This window comes from Gymnoscopelus braueri (assembly GCF_963280865.1).
Source record: "Gymnoscopelus braueri genome assembly, chromosome: 9".
Classification (NCBI taxonomy): domain Eukaryota; kingdom Metazoa; phylum Chordata; class Actinopteri; order Myctophiformes; family Myctophidae; genus Gymnoscopelus; species Gymnoscopelus braueri.
Genome location: NC_137610.1, coordinates 28,927,147 through 28,943,518, shown reverse-complemented (window position 1 = coordinate 28,943,518; position 16,372 = coordinate 28,927,147). Strand labels below are relative to the sequence as shown.

Here is a 16,372-nt window from a genome sequence, read left to right as displayed (position 1 = left end):
CATGTGAATCCCGCCCACTACATTTGATTGGGTAAAGCGCGGCCTGCTTCCTGATCTGAAGGCACGCCCACTTGAAACCAATGCGCACGGGTTGTCAACACGGCTACCGACAGATTCAAACGCAGAGCAGAATCTGTTCTTGAGAGATTAGTGTTTGTGTGATATGAGGACAGTGGAATTACATACATTATCATTATCAGTGGACATTTGAGGAGGCTTGTGTTTCAATTCCAAAAGTACTTCAAGCTTAACTACTACAGAAGAGGATCACCTCATTCAAATATAGAATAGGTACATATATGAAACACATCCCCTTCTGAAGTTCTGGATGAGTTTTCTGGCAGAATTTCCAGAGTGTAGGCCTACAGCAAAAGCCATGAAGTGTTTTTTTTTCTTTCTTTCTTTTTTTTTTTACCTTTGGCAACTGCATATCTCTGTCCCTCTCCATCAGTATATACTGTAGCCAATAACACAGACGGAGTCGTTAGCCTCATAGCATAATTGCCTAAATCATATTTTTAAGGTTTTCAAGAGAGAGAAAACTAAAAACAATCACTTTCTACCTAAGTCACCTATATGACTTAGGCAGAAAGTAAAACATTTTTCCTAAGTCATGTTTATGTGCCTTTATTTATATCTGCCTAACTCTACTCTCCTATCACTGCGGATTCATCCTGCCTTTTGCCTATGTCCTCAGCCTATCAGAATGCTTCAAAATAATTTCTGCCTAAGTCAAGTTGACTTAAAATGACTTTCTGCCAGTTCTGCCATCAAGTCATTTTGGAATGAAACAAGCCATCTGATTGGCTTAGGACATAGGCAATAAGGCACAATGATGCAGCTGGGTTAGGAGAGTAGAGCTAGGCAAAAATGTCAATTTGACCAAAAAGTGAGTCCTGCGCTTAGACCTTACACCTAACATATGATCTTTTGATTTCTTCTCCTCCAGGTCCACCTGACGGTCGGCAACCCAGACGTGTACGACAGCACTTCCAGAGACCTCATGGGGGAGAAGGTCAACAGGAACCTTTTCTTTGACCTCAGCCACAGCCACATCTACATCACCGCAGAGAAGAAGGTATATATACTGTATATATACGTCTGCCCTGCGGTGCGCTCTGAAACACATCTCACACTGACTTGTGGCTTTCATTAAAATGGAATTCACAGCGTGAGATTTATGTTGCCTGTCCATTAGCACCAACACACATTACGCTGGCTGCTTGTGAAGCATAGCCAACTATCTGTAGAAAAAAAAAGAGTTGGTATTCAATTCAATGCAGATTGACTGTAAATATTGGTTCATTTTGTTGGCAGCCAATTACTGTAAGTGGTCAGGTGGGTGGTCCGCGTAATTCTTTTTTGATTGATTGAATACATTAACATGCTTACAGTATTAATGCATTAAGACTGGGAACACATCTGTGTAATTTTAAGATTTCTTTGGCTATTCAAAAATAGCAGACAAGCTCATCAGAGTGCCGTGCTATGAGCTTGTAGATCTGCTATTTTTTGAAAGATCGTGGAGCATTTGTCCAAATCTTTGAATGTATATGTTTTAAAGCTAACATGTTTAACTCCGTCTGTGTACAAATGTTCGCTTTAAAAAATATATATTCAACGATTTGCACAGATTTTAAAGATATTTTTTTATTTTGCAAATCCACAAGCTGGGGCCACAGGCTGGGAATGGCTGGTCTATCTGTAGATGTAATATATGTAAGAGAGGTTGCATTATGCATATCAGTCAGCTTTCTACCACAAACCATGATGTACTCCCTTTGTGGAATGAATTGGCAGAGATGAACATGTTTATCACGAGAAGCCATTAAGCTATTAAAGCTGTTGTGCATTAAGGCCTTAATGAGTAGGCTACACTCTGTGTCATGCTTTAATTTAGCTATTACCACTGCTAATGAAAATAGGTCAACAACTTTCATAAATAGCCCTTATGATTGTGTAATGCCTGATAAGTCTAATACGTCCAACACCATGAAAGCATTGTTTCTCAACCTTTTTTGGGCCAGCGCCCCCCCAATCCTAATATCCAGGCCCCTTAATAATAATAATACATTTTATTTATATTGCACTTTACAGCTGAAAAAAATCTCAAAGTGCTGCAGCACAGAATAAAAAACATTTGCATAAAACAATCTAAAAAAGGTTTAGATTTAGAAAACATTTAAAAGAGCAAAGGGGCAAAGAAAACCGACGGGGTAAAACCTTAACGTCCTCCCCCCACACCCATTTAAAATGTAGGCTACGTTTCTGCTCTGAAAATGTATGTTTGTTTATTATTGTATCACTTTTATCATTTAGAAAACATCTCACTCAATACCAAATAACTTATTCTACATCATACTGTGGACTGTTAGAATGTGATTAGTAGCCTACTTCCCAGGAAGGAGAATAAATAATTAGAACTGTCTAGCCTTAAAATAGGACAGGAATGTATTATTTATAAACAACAGCAACAGTTACATAATGGAACAAACTCCAACTGGGTCTTGGTATTGATCACAAACAACAATCAAAAAGTTTGAGAACCACTGCTCTAGCGCCACCCTTAGGTCAAACCTTCCATTTGTCCCAAGCAGTGGTGGAAAAAGTACTCGGATATTTTACTTAAGTAGAAGTAGCAATACCACAATATAAAAGTACTCTGTTACAAGTAAAATGCCTGTGTTCAAAATGTTACTTGAGTAAAAGTACCAAAGTATTGGCTCCAAAATATACTTAAAGTACCAAAATTAAAAGTACAAAATGTTTGAAAATAGCCGATCTACAAGCTCACAGCTTGTAGATTTTCAAATAGCCTAGGTATACAATAGGGCTAAAGTGGTTAATGTATGTTATATAATATAATAATTTATATCTGAAAAGTAACTAGTAACTAAAGTTTTCAAATAATTGTAGTGGAGTAAAAGTACAATATTTACCTTTGAGGTGTAGTGGAGTAGAAGTAAAAGTACTGAAAATTGGCAATACTCCACTAAAGTAAAAATACCTCAAAATTGTACTTAAGTACAGTACTTGAGTAAATGTATTGGTCTTGTTTCCCACTGTTTTCCACAAAGAACAAAGAGTGGAGGAGTATTACCTCCTACTGCAAGTGGCTCCTATTTAATGCAGCTCTAAAGGTTGCTTTATTTAACCCTCTTTCCTTCCCTGTGGCTGTAGATCATGAAGGTCCCGGTGCAGAAGTGCCACCTCAAGACTGACTGCCAGTCCTGTGTGGCACTGAGGGACCCCTACTGTGGCTGGTGTGTGCTGGAGGGCAGGTCAGCATTGTGTCTGACAGACAGACACACACACGCACGCGCGCACGCACACACACACACACACACACACACACACACACACACACACACACACACACACACACACACACACACACACACACACACACACACACACACACACACACACACACACACACACACACACACACACAATGCTTGCAGATCAGCTAGTTTTGCTATATGACCTACTTACAAGAAGTATGTAGGGTTTAAGGAGTAGTTCACCCAAAAATGACTTATTTTCTATCAATTACACACTCCACGAAGCCTTTAATCCATGGAGATTTTTTAGTTTTTTATCACATTCCTGAGCCAATCATTTGATAGCCTGCCCCAGCGCGTCTGAGAGGGGCGGATTCAAAATCTCCGGCGAAAACATCCGTGGGCTCCCATTGGTTCACCGATCTGTGCGCCCGTCCCCGCCCTGCTCCGCGCCCCTCCCCCTCCCCCAGTGTGCAGCATTGAGAGCCCTGACGTCCCAACATTTGGAGCGACGCCCACTGCACTCTGCTTGGTTGGGGAAATGAAAGGTTGACTCCCACTTCCTATGCCAGAAACGTCAAACGCTTGGTCCAGGCTTTCTTTTTGGGCATAAATAAAAGCCTGAAGTTGAGGCTAATAATTTGATGACCGGCGGAGTCTCCTACCGGAGACATTCATCTTTCTGCCGGTCGTCAAATTATTGGCTCAGGAATGCGACAAAAACAAAACAAATCTCCATGAATTCAAGGCTTCATTGGGTGTGCAATTGATAGAAAATGGGTGAACTACTCCTTTAAGCGTCTCTCTCATGCATACCCGCCCACCCACACATACACACGCGCCCACGGGCACCTGTATAAAATGGCAGGGTATTTGGCTTAGTGTTTTATGGCCGCCTCTCCTCCGCATCCCTCAGTGTTTATGTCCCACCTCCCCGTGTGTCTCCCAACGCCCAGAGAAATTAAAGCAGTTTGTCAGGCTCATGTGGAGACGACGGTGGCCGGTGCAATTTACTCTTCATCAGCCCCTTATTTATCAAGCCCCCAGAGGGGGTGGGAGCACTGGAGCCCATTACGTGTCGTGTATTTCTGACGGATGCAATCAGGAAATGGAAAAAGCCTGTCATCTGCCACATCCCGGAGACGGGGGAATTGAAATGCTTAATAAGCAGCAAACTGGAAGAAAAGAGAAGAAAAAAAATGCGCTTCACTGTTTTAACCCATTAAGACCGGGAACGCATCTGTGTCATTTTAGATTTATTTTAGAAAAATAGCAGATATACAAGCTCATAGCGCGGCACTGAGTGCCGCGCTATGAGCTTGTAGATCTGCTATTTTTGAAAAATTGTGAAAAGTTGTGCAAATCTTTGAATATATATATATATATTTTTAAAGCGAACATTTTTAACTCAAATCTTTGCTTCTGGGGGGGTCCCTGGAACAACATATTTTGAGATGGTGGTCCGCGGCCAAATACATATAATTTTGGGGGTCCTTGATATGACAAAGTTTGAGAACCACTGATATTATAGCAACGCAAGTTTTTTCAAAGAAACTGTTAGGATTTAGAAGACATTTGTAGAATCCCCAGAAGCAAAGATTTAGAGTTAAAAATGTTATATATATAAAAAAAATTCATGATTTTTCAAAAATAGCAGATCTACAAGCTCATAGCACGGCACTATTTTTTAATAGCCAAAGAAATCTAATAATGACACAGATGCTTTCCCGGTTTTAATGGGTTAAGAACAGGAGCACTGAAATGAGACCCGGCTGTCAGAGCGAGCGGTGAAGTTGTCTGGTGATTTTCAACAGTGAATCTCTCAGATCAATACACTTATTATTTTTAATTGGTAAAACCCAGAGGAGACATGGTCCTCTTAGCTCGAGGGGCGGTACACTTTAATGTTGTTGATGATGGGTTCACAGGTTTGACGCGCAACGGCGGAGTCGGTACAGCCCGCCGCCCATAAAGGACTCGAACGTGGGTCCAATAAAAGAGGCCCAGCCCCACCATAACAACAGCAACACATTTTATTTTGCCTGTCTGTGTACACGCCCAGTCCAGAATACCTGGTCTCCAAATAAAGGGCGAGAGGGTTTTTTGCCAGTTAGATGTGGTTGACATAGAGCATTGGTTCTCAAAGTGGTGTCCGGGGATCCCCAGGGGTCCTTGGTGGGGTACCAGGGGGTCCCCATTAAAATTTGTCCCTGGCACAACACATTGTCAGGTGGCGGTCCGTGGCCACATACATATGATCCTAGAAAAAGGCCTGTGAGTGAATCCGTGCATTAGAAGATGCCTGATGCCTCTCTCTCTGCCTTCTATCAGGTGCACCAGGAGGTCGGAGTGCCGGCGGGCGGAGGAGAAGAACGTGTGGCTGTGGAGCCCCAGGCAGGAGTGTGTGAAGATCGTCTCCTTTCATCCCTCCAACCTGTCCTGTAAGAAGACCCAACAGGTGAGCTGAGCCGAGGCTTCTTCAGCCTCTAATAACGCACAGGCTGCCTGAACGACGGGTGTGTCCGACACAGCCGCAAACCCTTTATTGTCTATACGTACAAAGCCCACTAGACGCAAGCGAGCCTGTGTCGACGTGCCATCCCGTCGTTCCTTTACGCAACTGTTCTATTTCCAGTCACAGTGTCATGGCGCGTCACAGTGACAACGCCATGAAAAATTATGTGTGTGTGTGTGTGTTGTCCCTTCAGCGTGCGGGGAGCACGACACTTCCAGTTGCCGCCATGGCCGCACTTCGCGGGCATCAATACCGCATCAATTTCCTCTCTCTCTCTCTCACTCTCACTCTCACTCTCTCACACACACACACACACACACACACACACACACACACACACACACACACACACACACACACACACACACACACACACACACACACACACCCACTCCATCTTTCGGTGTGCCTTTGTTAAATCACTTGTTCTAATTTGTTCTGCTTTGTATGGTTGATTGTTTAGTCTGTTCGGTGGTGTTTGTTTTGAAATGGACCACAACAGAGACGAGCTTTGGCTCGTTTGTAATTAATCCATTTTGGCGGTTTTAATTGGTCCTATTGTGCTTTTTAATTGTTGCCAATATCCTTTTCTATTCTATGCTATTCTACACACACGTTTGTATTAGTATACTTGTGAGGACAGACATTTTAGGACGGTCATTTTATGAATGCCACTTACACTAAAGCCGAAAATAGCTGATCTACAAGCTTGGTTGTGAGCTTTGGGCGGTTGTGACTCCCCAAAACAATCATATTTGAACTGGGTGACCCCACAGTTCCAAGCACTTGGAATTGTAGGCATTACATTTAGTTTGACTCGGTTCCACAGATGAATATTGAGAAAATAGCCGAAATACAAGCTCACAACGCCTCGCACTCGGCTATTTTCACAACGTTTGCCTCTTTCTTAAGTAACATTTGACAATTTGGCTTTTAAAACGTTATTTAAAGTCCTTAAATTGTAACTTTACAAATGTGCAGATACCCTGTATATACACTTACTATATAATGTACGTTGGTTTGTTTACTGTCGAGTGAGAAAACAATGTTACTACTCATCTGGGGACCCAACCAAAATAATTTGGGGACCCCACGGGGGTCCCGCTCGGTCGTGATTGGATTTCGCTGCCCCCCGAAGTTGTGGGGCACCAATCAGGGCCCAGTATGCAAAAATGGGGTGGGTTTATTATCACCAGAGGCTTTTTTATTTTTCACCCCTTGGAAATGCAGGTTCCACACAGAGATTCCAGACTAATATCGACGCAGTGATATTAGTCTGGCCATGCCAGGCTAAGACACACACACACAGAGCCGGAGTAATACAAATACATTTCCATTGTGAATCAGTTACCCTTGACTCTCAGACTTTCTGCTCTGTATTGATCCAGAAAACTCTGAGCCGGCGTATAATAACCGACTGGTTGATTGTGCTCTCAGTCAGAAGATGGAGAGGCTCTCTCTTACGCTCTCACAACTTTTACTTCATTTCTTTTCCTCTCAGACTTTTATTTTTTTTAAAGAAGATGTTTTTTAAATAGTGACTGAGTAGAGGGACAGGAAAGGCAGCAGAGAGACAGAGAGAGAGAGAGAACATTTCAGCGTATGGCCTCGGGACGGATTCAAACCAAGGTCATTATAGTTAACGAAAACTAATGAAATAACGAAAGCTAAAATTGAGAAAAAAAATCTGCACCTGACAAATAACCCAAAGTATGAAAAAAACTAACACTAAAACTAATAAAAAACTAAACTAAAACTAAAAGTTGTCACAAAAATGAAAAAAATAATAATTTGCAAACCCGCTCTAAAAACGAATTAAAACTAACTGAATTAGAAGAAAAAAAGTTCAAAACGAAATAAAACTAATCCATAATGAAAAATCCAAAACTATTATAACCTCTATTCAAACCCGGGCTTGAAGGACTTGGACCTTGACATGGTATACGCACTCTACCAGTTGAGCTACCGGGACAACCCTTCTTCTCTCTCTCTGGCTTTATGCTAATGTTCCCATCATACCTATCTGTCCTTGTCTTTCCAAAAGCTACATTTAGCTCAACCCATACAAGGCACGCTTGTATATCGTGTTCTCAACCTTGCGTCTCTCCTCTGCTCGCCTTGGCGTGGTGAGATATTGAAATAATCAGCCAAGAGCCAAGTGCTGAGATAATTGAAATTCCGTCCAAGAAGTGCGCGCACATCCAAAAATAAATCCCCAGCACAGACGGACGGGTGTCTGGATAAAAAAGGACACGTAAAGCTGAGGGAAAAACAGCCCCACACACTGTCTTAAAAGCTGCCAGAATAACTTTATTTCGATCGGAGTACAACTTTTTGACCTACAGAGGTCCTCGTCGGGTACAAACATGAACCCCAACATGTATAGGGGGCGAATATACAGTATATAGTTGCTGTCGGGCAGAAACCTCCTATTATTTGAACTCCATATTTTAACTTTTTGTGTTTTTTTTTGTAAATTAATGCTTAACTTTTTTTTAAAGGTTTTCAACCTTTTTCATATCAAGGTCCATTATTTATGCGGCATTTGAACCACGGAACCACCATTTGATGAGATTTAGACTCTCAGACCCAAAACATGAATATTTTGTCATTGTTGGATAAGATCTTGTTCACAACTCCATGCTATGTTGATGTTGGTACCATAGGAGAGATAACAGGCCACGTTGAACAAAATACCAATTCTTCTTCATTCTCTACTTGTGTTAGACTTCTTGTAGACTAATCAATGCTCTTGAGAGTGTAAAAATGAAACCAAATGTTTCATGTCTTACGCTCTCAAGAGTTAAAGATTTACCTAATAAGGGTCCATTTGGTTACCAACTCTTCCATCATTTAGCTGGTGACCACCTGGAACCCCCTCAAGGACCACTGGTGGTCCCCGGACCACTGGTTGAGAACCACTGCTCTACTTGATCATACCTACAGCGTCACACAAAAGCATCAATAGTAGCAGATCCACAAGCTCGAAATGTGGCGCGAAGCGACACGTTTTGAGCTTGTAGATCTGCTACTTTTGCTACTTTTGAATCTTAATCCTGAAAAGTAACAGTTTTAGACATATGAGGTTTCCACCCGAGTCCCGACAGAGACGATATAGAAATGGACAGATCTAACTATCAGCGTAATGAATGGAGACATTGCTGCTAATATTGGCATTTCAAAAAGACGATAATCAATGAAACAATTATCAATGTAATGATCAGCCTATAGGGTCAACATTCATACTGTCAAATAAACAACAATGAGGGTAAAAAATAGAGAAATTGAGAAAAACAGATCGATATCGGTGTGCGGTTCAGCTATAATTGAAACGCCAGCATCCTTAATGTCTTCCATTGCCCTTTTTGTCTTTCAGGTTCAGATCAACATCCCCTCCCTCCCCTCCATTGCGCCCACAGACAGTCTGCGCTGTGTTTTCAGCTTCTTCAGAAGCGTCGGCAAAATGACGGAACCAGGCCAGGTCTCCTGCCATCTACCCAGTCCAGATGTGATACCACCTACACCTGAGGACCAGGGTATGACCTTTAATAAAGCCCGATTTATGTGTGTTATGGTGTCTCTCGCTGGAAACCTACAATACATTGTGAGTTTGTAGATTGGCTATGATGTTTGGTGAAGACACTGGCCTATACGACGGAGTATGAATTAAGCATTATCATGCATCTGTTTTGATTCATAATAGTACTGTCTGTGGCAACACTTGGTGATGAGTACCTGTAGCCTCTGTTTTAGCACTGAAAGGCTAGTGTAATGTTAAGCACAATCTCTACCAATCCCAAAATATTAAAGCCACAAGAGACATGTAGAGAGCCTCTTCCAACCCTCTTCGCCTTTGTAAAATCACGGTAAACCATGTATTATTGCATGTATTATAGATTTTTTTAAAGGGTTACCAATATGGCAATTAGAGTTCTCAAATTCTGACCGAACCCGACCCTATACCCTACCAGACCCGGCCCGACGTTTTCAGGCCAGGCCAGGCCGGGCCCAAAATCTATGCTTATTAGTCTGGCCGGGCCGAGCCTTGGGTTCCGTGAAGAAAAAAAAAGAAAATATGTTACCCCCCCAAAAATAAATTTCAACTGCCCCTAGCGGCCTAACGGTAAGGCAGACGGAAATGGCAGTGGATGTGTTGAATGCAGCTCAAAGTCAACTTTACTCAGGTATCTAGTTTGTGGCCGTCCAACTTTCCTACCCCGTGATATTAAAGAAAAACAGGCGACATTGACCAAAACTCTATCGAAAATCCAATGTTTTGGCCATTTTCTCTGGAACGGATCTGCTCAGTTTAAAGCTTGTTGGATGCGTGACTTTGAGGACATTAAGCACATGATGACACCACCACCTTTTTTCGAGCCTAAAAGTATGGTAATTGTTCGGGCCGGCCCAGTAGGGCCCAGTTAGGGCCGGGCCTTAATTTTCAGGCCCGTTGAGAACTCTAATGGCAATATGATCATCACAATCACAAACATATCCAAATTAAAACAGTTTTCAATGACAATTTCACTACAACAATCATTTCTACAAGAAAGTAGCCGCTGCAACTGCAAGCACAAAGGCATAGCTTTTAAAATCCTTTTAACTACAGTATACTTATAAAGCACTACATGGGGCTGCTCCTGCTTTATATCACCGACCTACTGAACCCCTAAGAACAACGTGACATCCCTCAGGTCCTCTGACAAAGGCCTTCTGGAGATACCCGCTACCAGGCTCAAAACAAAGGGTGACCGGGCCTTTGCAGTGGTTGCTCCCACACTGTGGAACGCCCTATACCTTTGGCTTTAAAAAGTGCTGAGTCAGTCGACGGTTTTAAGAGAAAGTTAAAAACACATTTGCTTCGTAAGCATTTTGTCTCATGAAGTTTTTACCTGACTCACTTGTACAGGTCAATGTTTTGTTGGACAACAAGGATTGTTTAATCCTTGTTGTGTCGTATTATTACTCTATTGGGTTATTATACCATTTTATACCCATTTTGTAACTTGTTTATATTTTGTTCCATTGTACAGCACCTTGTTACATTGTTTCGAAAGGTGCTTTATAAATACATTTTACGTACATACTTACTTACTTACAAAGCAGTAAGGTGCTGTAGAAGGCACCGAGTGGTACATCTGCCTAGTTTAAAAGTGATTTGTAAAACCTTGCACACACAGGACGAAACGGAGCGCGCCTCTACCTTGCCATATGAAAAGTAAAGTGGTGAATGATGATATACATCCATGGAACGGCACTGTGAATAATGTCCAAATGTTGGCACAGTGATAGTGATATATGATATATGTCTTAGGTGTGTTGCTTATCAAGCATTTTACCACGGCACTCAGTCAATCAGAATGAAGGACTGGAACGATTTGTTTTATTTAGTTATTTCATGCACCGGTATCAGATTGGTACTCTGTGTATCAGTGGTGTAAAGTAACTAAGTACCTTTACTCAAGTGCTGTACTTAAGGCGGAGCAATACAAGGAGAAATACGTACCTTTACTCAAGTACCTTTACTCAAGTACTGTACTTAACTACAATTTTTAGCTACTTTAACTTTACTGGAGTATTTCCAATTTTCTATACTGTTACTTCTACTCCAGCACATCTCAGAGGCAAATATTATACTTTTACTCCACTGCAATTATTTATCAACCCTATATATACTTTGGCTATCTGAAAAAAGCCAATCTACAAGCTCACAATGCGTCGCTTTGTGAGCTTATAGATCTGCTATTTTCAAAGGATATTTGTACATTTTATACATTTGAAAACTGGTGAAATTGTACTTTTACTTTTGGTACATTAAGTGTATTTTGATGCCAATACTTTTGTACTTTTACTCAAGTAAATTTTGAATACCAAACTTGTACTTGTAACAAACTATTTCTATACAATAGGGTATTGATACTTTTACTGAAGTACAAAATTTGAGTACTTTTTCCACCCCTGCGATTTCCACATACTAGACACACAACTAAAACAGCAAAAAAAACAACTGTAAATGGAGCCTGTTAGATCTCACGTAATTGATGCTTTAGAATCCATCTGCTACTGAGGCAGCCCTTTAATTGTTCTCATTGCACTGGAAAATTGGCAGCCTACATGAAACTAATTGAAATGCATCATGTTACGTAGGCAGGCTGTGATTTTCCAGCACAGAGAGAGAGAGAGCATGCTCTAGTCTCCACACACTCAATGCATCAGGATGTGTTAATGTCATATTTTCACTCCTCATAAATAGAATAACAGGATTCACGTTATGCATAATATACTGTATAGGCAGAGTTATCCTTTAACCTATTAAGACCGGGAACGCATCTGTATCATTTGAACATATTTTTTTTAAAGCGAACATTTGTAAAATATTGTTGTTCCAGGGACCCCCAGAGGCAAAGATTTGAGTTAAAACATTTCGCTTAAAAAAATATATATATTCAAAGATTTGCATAAACAAATCCCAAAAAAAATAGCAGATCTACAAGCTCATAGCGCGGCTTGTATATCTGCTATTTTTGAATAGCCATAGAAATAAAAAAAATGACACACGTGCTGCGTTCCCGGTCTTAATGGGTTAAGCGATTTGTCCATTAAATAGTGACTATTTACAGATAGTGTGTATTTTAGAGATATTGAGTGATGAAGCTTTAGGTTCCGAATGTTTTATGCAGAGTTTGTTGTTGTCACGCACGCACGCACGCACGCACGCACGCACGCACGCACGCACGCACGCACGCACGCACGCACGCACGCACGCACGCACGCACGCACGCACGCACGCACGCACGCACGCACGCACGCACGCACGCACGCACGCACGCACGCACGCACGCACGCACGCACGCACGCACGCACGCACGCACGCACGCACGCCTTCAGTGCAGTGTTTCCCGAACGTAGGGTCCCATTTTGGGTTGTGGACCCATTTTTATGGGACGCGATGAGTTAATATCCAGTTTATTTTATCTGTATAAAAACACAACAACAGCAACAACAATTAAACATTTTCGCGGTTTTGGAAATAGTGCTTAAAGGACCCCCTCAACCACTTTCAACCTATGTTCATATAATTGGTCCTCACTAAATGCTCATTATAAGATGGCACCATTTCTGTCTATTCACTCGGTGTCTCCGAGGAGGGCTGTGGACTGTTCACAAACCTACCTACCACTGACACCATCGACAGGCAGGTTTGGTCATTTCAAACCAGATAAAAAAAATATATATTTTGTTTATTAATGCGAGAACAATGGCTTCTATTTCAGCGTGCTATCTTTTCTATTAGCTTGGAATCCCCATCGATGATGTCACTGGGTAGGCAGGTATCTGAACTGTCCACCAATGAGACGCAGCAGAGATGTGCCATCTGTATCTCAGATGACACGATTTCCCTCTTAGGGCCAAAATAATTTTCTGATCGTGTGCGATATCATGAACCCTCCAGATCTCTCAGGTCATCTGGGATAAAGGTCTACTTTCTGTCCCCAAAACCAAAAATAAACGTGGGGAAGCAGCATTTCGTTTTGATGCACCACATAATCTGGAACAAACTCCCAGAAAACTGCAGGTCTGCTGCCACTCTTATTTATTTTAAAACACAACCTTTCTGTTTGCCACTTCACTTTTCTTTTTTCCTGTTGTCTTTCTCTTCTGCACTGTAATTGTATCTGTTATGTTTTGCTTCTTTTGTTCCATGCATCCTAATGTTATTTTATAATTGTGTTTCCTTTTCGTGATGTTTTCTGTAGAGCCCAAATTGCCTTGTTGTTGAAATGTGCTATACAAATAACACTGCCTTGCCTTATGCCATCTTATTATCACCATTGGTGAGGACCAATTATCTGAAATAAGGTTGAAAATGGGTGAAGTGCTCCTTCAAGTGATTAATTCATGTATTTTTGTACATTCGGGTACGAGGGGTCTCTTTGGGGGGGGGGGGGGTGGGGGGCTGGTCTAAAGTGTTATCTCTGAACCCACTCTTTTTTTGCTGCTGTGCCCTTCTAGACTTCGTGGCAGTGCCCATCAAGGTCATCTTCAACGAGAGCGTGGAACTGGCGACGCGGGAGTTCAAGTTCTATAATTGTGCCGCCACTGTGAAGAGAGCTGCCAACACACCGTGAGTCAGCCATCACTCTCTCTCTCTCTCTCTCTCTCTCTCTCTCTCTCTCTGTGTGTGTCTGGTCTCCAGCTGTGCCCCCCACAGCTGTCGAGTTGGAAACCTTGTATGTAAAAAAATATTACTCTTTATTCCCATGAGAGTGGCATGAAGAGCAGTGTTCTTGCTGCCTTCTTCAGGGTACTCTGAAGAAGGCAGTGAGCTGCTGAAACGTTGGGTTTTCATTCTTCTGCGTCCAGGATAAAATATGGGCACTTTGGCTATCATTTGGATTTTTCATCCGTGGGTGGGCCGGCACCACTACAAGGATTTTGGTGTGTGCAACAATCCTGTGCATAATGAAGAGCGACGTTGCCAGATTGTGCAAGAGAAACAACAAAAACAAAAACAACAAAAACAAGAATAGGTCACACACACACACACACACACACACACAGGATCACGTGTCAAAATCAGTTGGCCACTTTGAACCTATATATTATTTGGCTATTTTCACTACTTTTTTGCGACACTCCTGGATGATTTAGGGCATTCATTTACGGATTATTTTTTTTTAAATATGGAGATGATTTATATGAAATATGGACATAAAAAGATTGACGAATCAGACTCTTAACCACTTAAACCCCAGCATCTGTATTGTGGAGAAAGCTGAAAATAGCAGATCGACAAGCTTGCGTCGCGTTGTGACCTTGTCGATCTGCTATTTTCAGTGAAAGCTTTCTCCACTATAACGGAAAACAGAAAAGACACTCAACCATATGGGGTTAACGTGGAAAAGTGCAAAATATGTGCGTAAACGAGCTTAGTGAACGAGGCCCAAGGGGGCGTGTCTGAAATGAGTGAATGAATGAATATCAACAAAAGCACACAAAAGCCAGAGTAAATACCCCTTCAAGGAGTACTTCTTCCACCACTGCGACCGAGCGCCACCATCACGTGACAACAACCTTGATGCAAATGGATGGCACGGCAGTCACACAGATGAGACTGGAAGGCTTTTTGTCTGTGTGTCTGTGTGTAATTTGCGACGCTTGACTGATGGCAGGATTGAACGCACCTCTTGCATTTTCTAAACCCTTTTGTTTTATTATCTCCAAGCTGGTGGAAATTGCTTCCGTTTCCCTTTCATTAATCAAAAACTGAAATTCGATCTTTCCCTATGTGTTTACCCCCCCCCCCCATCTCTGCATTTTGTTGGTGGTGGAAACCTTCTAAATCCAAAACTGTTCCTCTTTGTATTAGTATTTACGATTTAAAGTAGGGAAAATAGCAGATCTACAAGCACACAGCGCCTTGCGATGCGAGGCGTTGTGAGTTTGTAGATCGGCTATTTTCACTTCTTTTGTGTGCCACTCTTGTAAGATGAAGTAGGGGTATTAGTTGACAAAAAAAGAAAAATACATAAAAAAATGAAATATGGAGATACGACGTTTCTGCCCGACAGCAACGGTTCCTTCTTTATCCCCCTCTCGCAGCAGCTTCCCGTACACACACACACTTTTTGTTTCTTTGTTGTCCTCCGCCAGAGGAATGTGTGTGATGATGAACGAGCTTTGTTCATGGGAAGTCGCACAGATCCATTTCACTGTCAGCCGCATGGATTTTAGCGCCGGAAGGTGCCGTGATGAGTTTGCATGTTTATATATTTTATTTGTTTGCGCGTGCATGTTTTTTTTTCCCGCATGGACGTACATATATGCATAATTAAATTATCCCATTCAATCCGGGAACGCATCTTCTGAATCCTAACTGTTTCTGAAAAACGTACTGTATGTTGTTGTGGTGCTCAAACCTTTTCATGTCAAGGACCCCCAAAATGATATGTTGTTCCAGTAACCCCTCCAAAAGCAAAGATTTGAGTTACAAATGTTCGCTTTAAAAAATATATATTCAAAGATTTGCACAAATTGTCACGATTTTTCAAAAGAATTGCAGATCTACAAGCTCATAGCACGGCACTCGGTTGTGTGTGTGTGTGTGTGTGGGGGGGGGGGGGGGTGTGTGTGTGTGTGTGTGTGTGTGTGTGTGTGTGTGTGTGTGTGTGTGTGTGTGTGTGTCTCTAAACATTTTACAATGTCTGTGAGAATGTACCAACATTCCTGTGCCAAACCGTCCATGTTTCAACTCATGTTGAAACATGGAACCATGTACTGAAAATCCTGAAATCTTTGCACAGCATCTGCTATTACACCAGATGTTGTTGTTGTCAATGAAGGCTCCAGATCAGTTTCCGTTCTTGAAGTGGCCTGCACCTTTTGACTTAGAGGAAGCTTTTATGACCAAAGTCATTAAATACCAGCCGCTCCTCCATACCATCACAGAGCTAGGTTATAGGTTCAATCTACTTGCGTTTATCTTTGGCACCCTAGGACATGTACGTACATAGGTTGGTTGTAAGAGGCTTCAACAACTTGGGATGCCAAAAAAAAGCAGCCTAGCAGCTTG

At 41.9% G+C, this 16,372-nt stretch overlaps 1 protein-coding gene across 1 annotated transcript in view; it reads left to right on the top strand.

Annotated features, from left to right (window-relative positions):
* The window catches only part of plxnb2b (plexin b2b), a 224,437-nt gene that overhangs the window by 120,506 nt on the left and 87,559 nt on the right, over nt 1-16,372 (top strand). Inside the window, exons 8-12 of the mRNA XM_080437931.1 lie at nt 950-1,078; nt 3,181-3,281; nt 5,616-5,742; nt 9,176-9,335; nt 13,813-13,924. Of these exons, the coding sequence (XP_080294057.1) occupies nt 950-1,078; nt 3,181-3,281; nt 5,616-5,742; nt 9,176-9,335; nt 13,813-13,924 (629 nt within the window). The remainder of the gene's footprint in view (nt 1-949; nt 1,079-3,180; nt 3,282-5,615; nt 5,743-9,175; nt 9,336-13,812; nt 13,925-16,372) is intronic.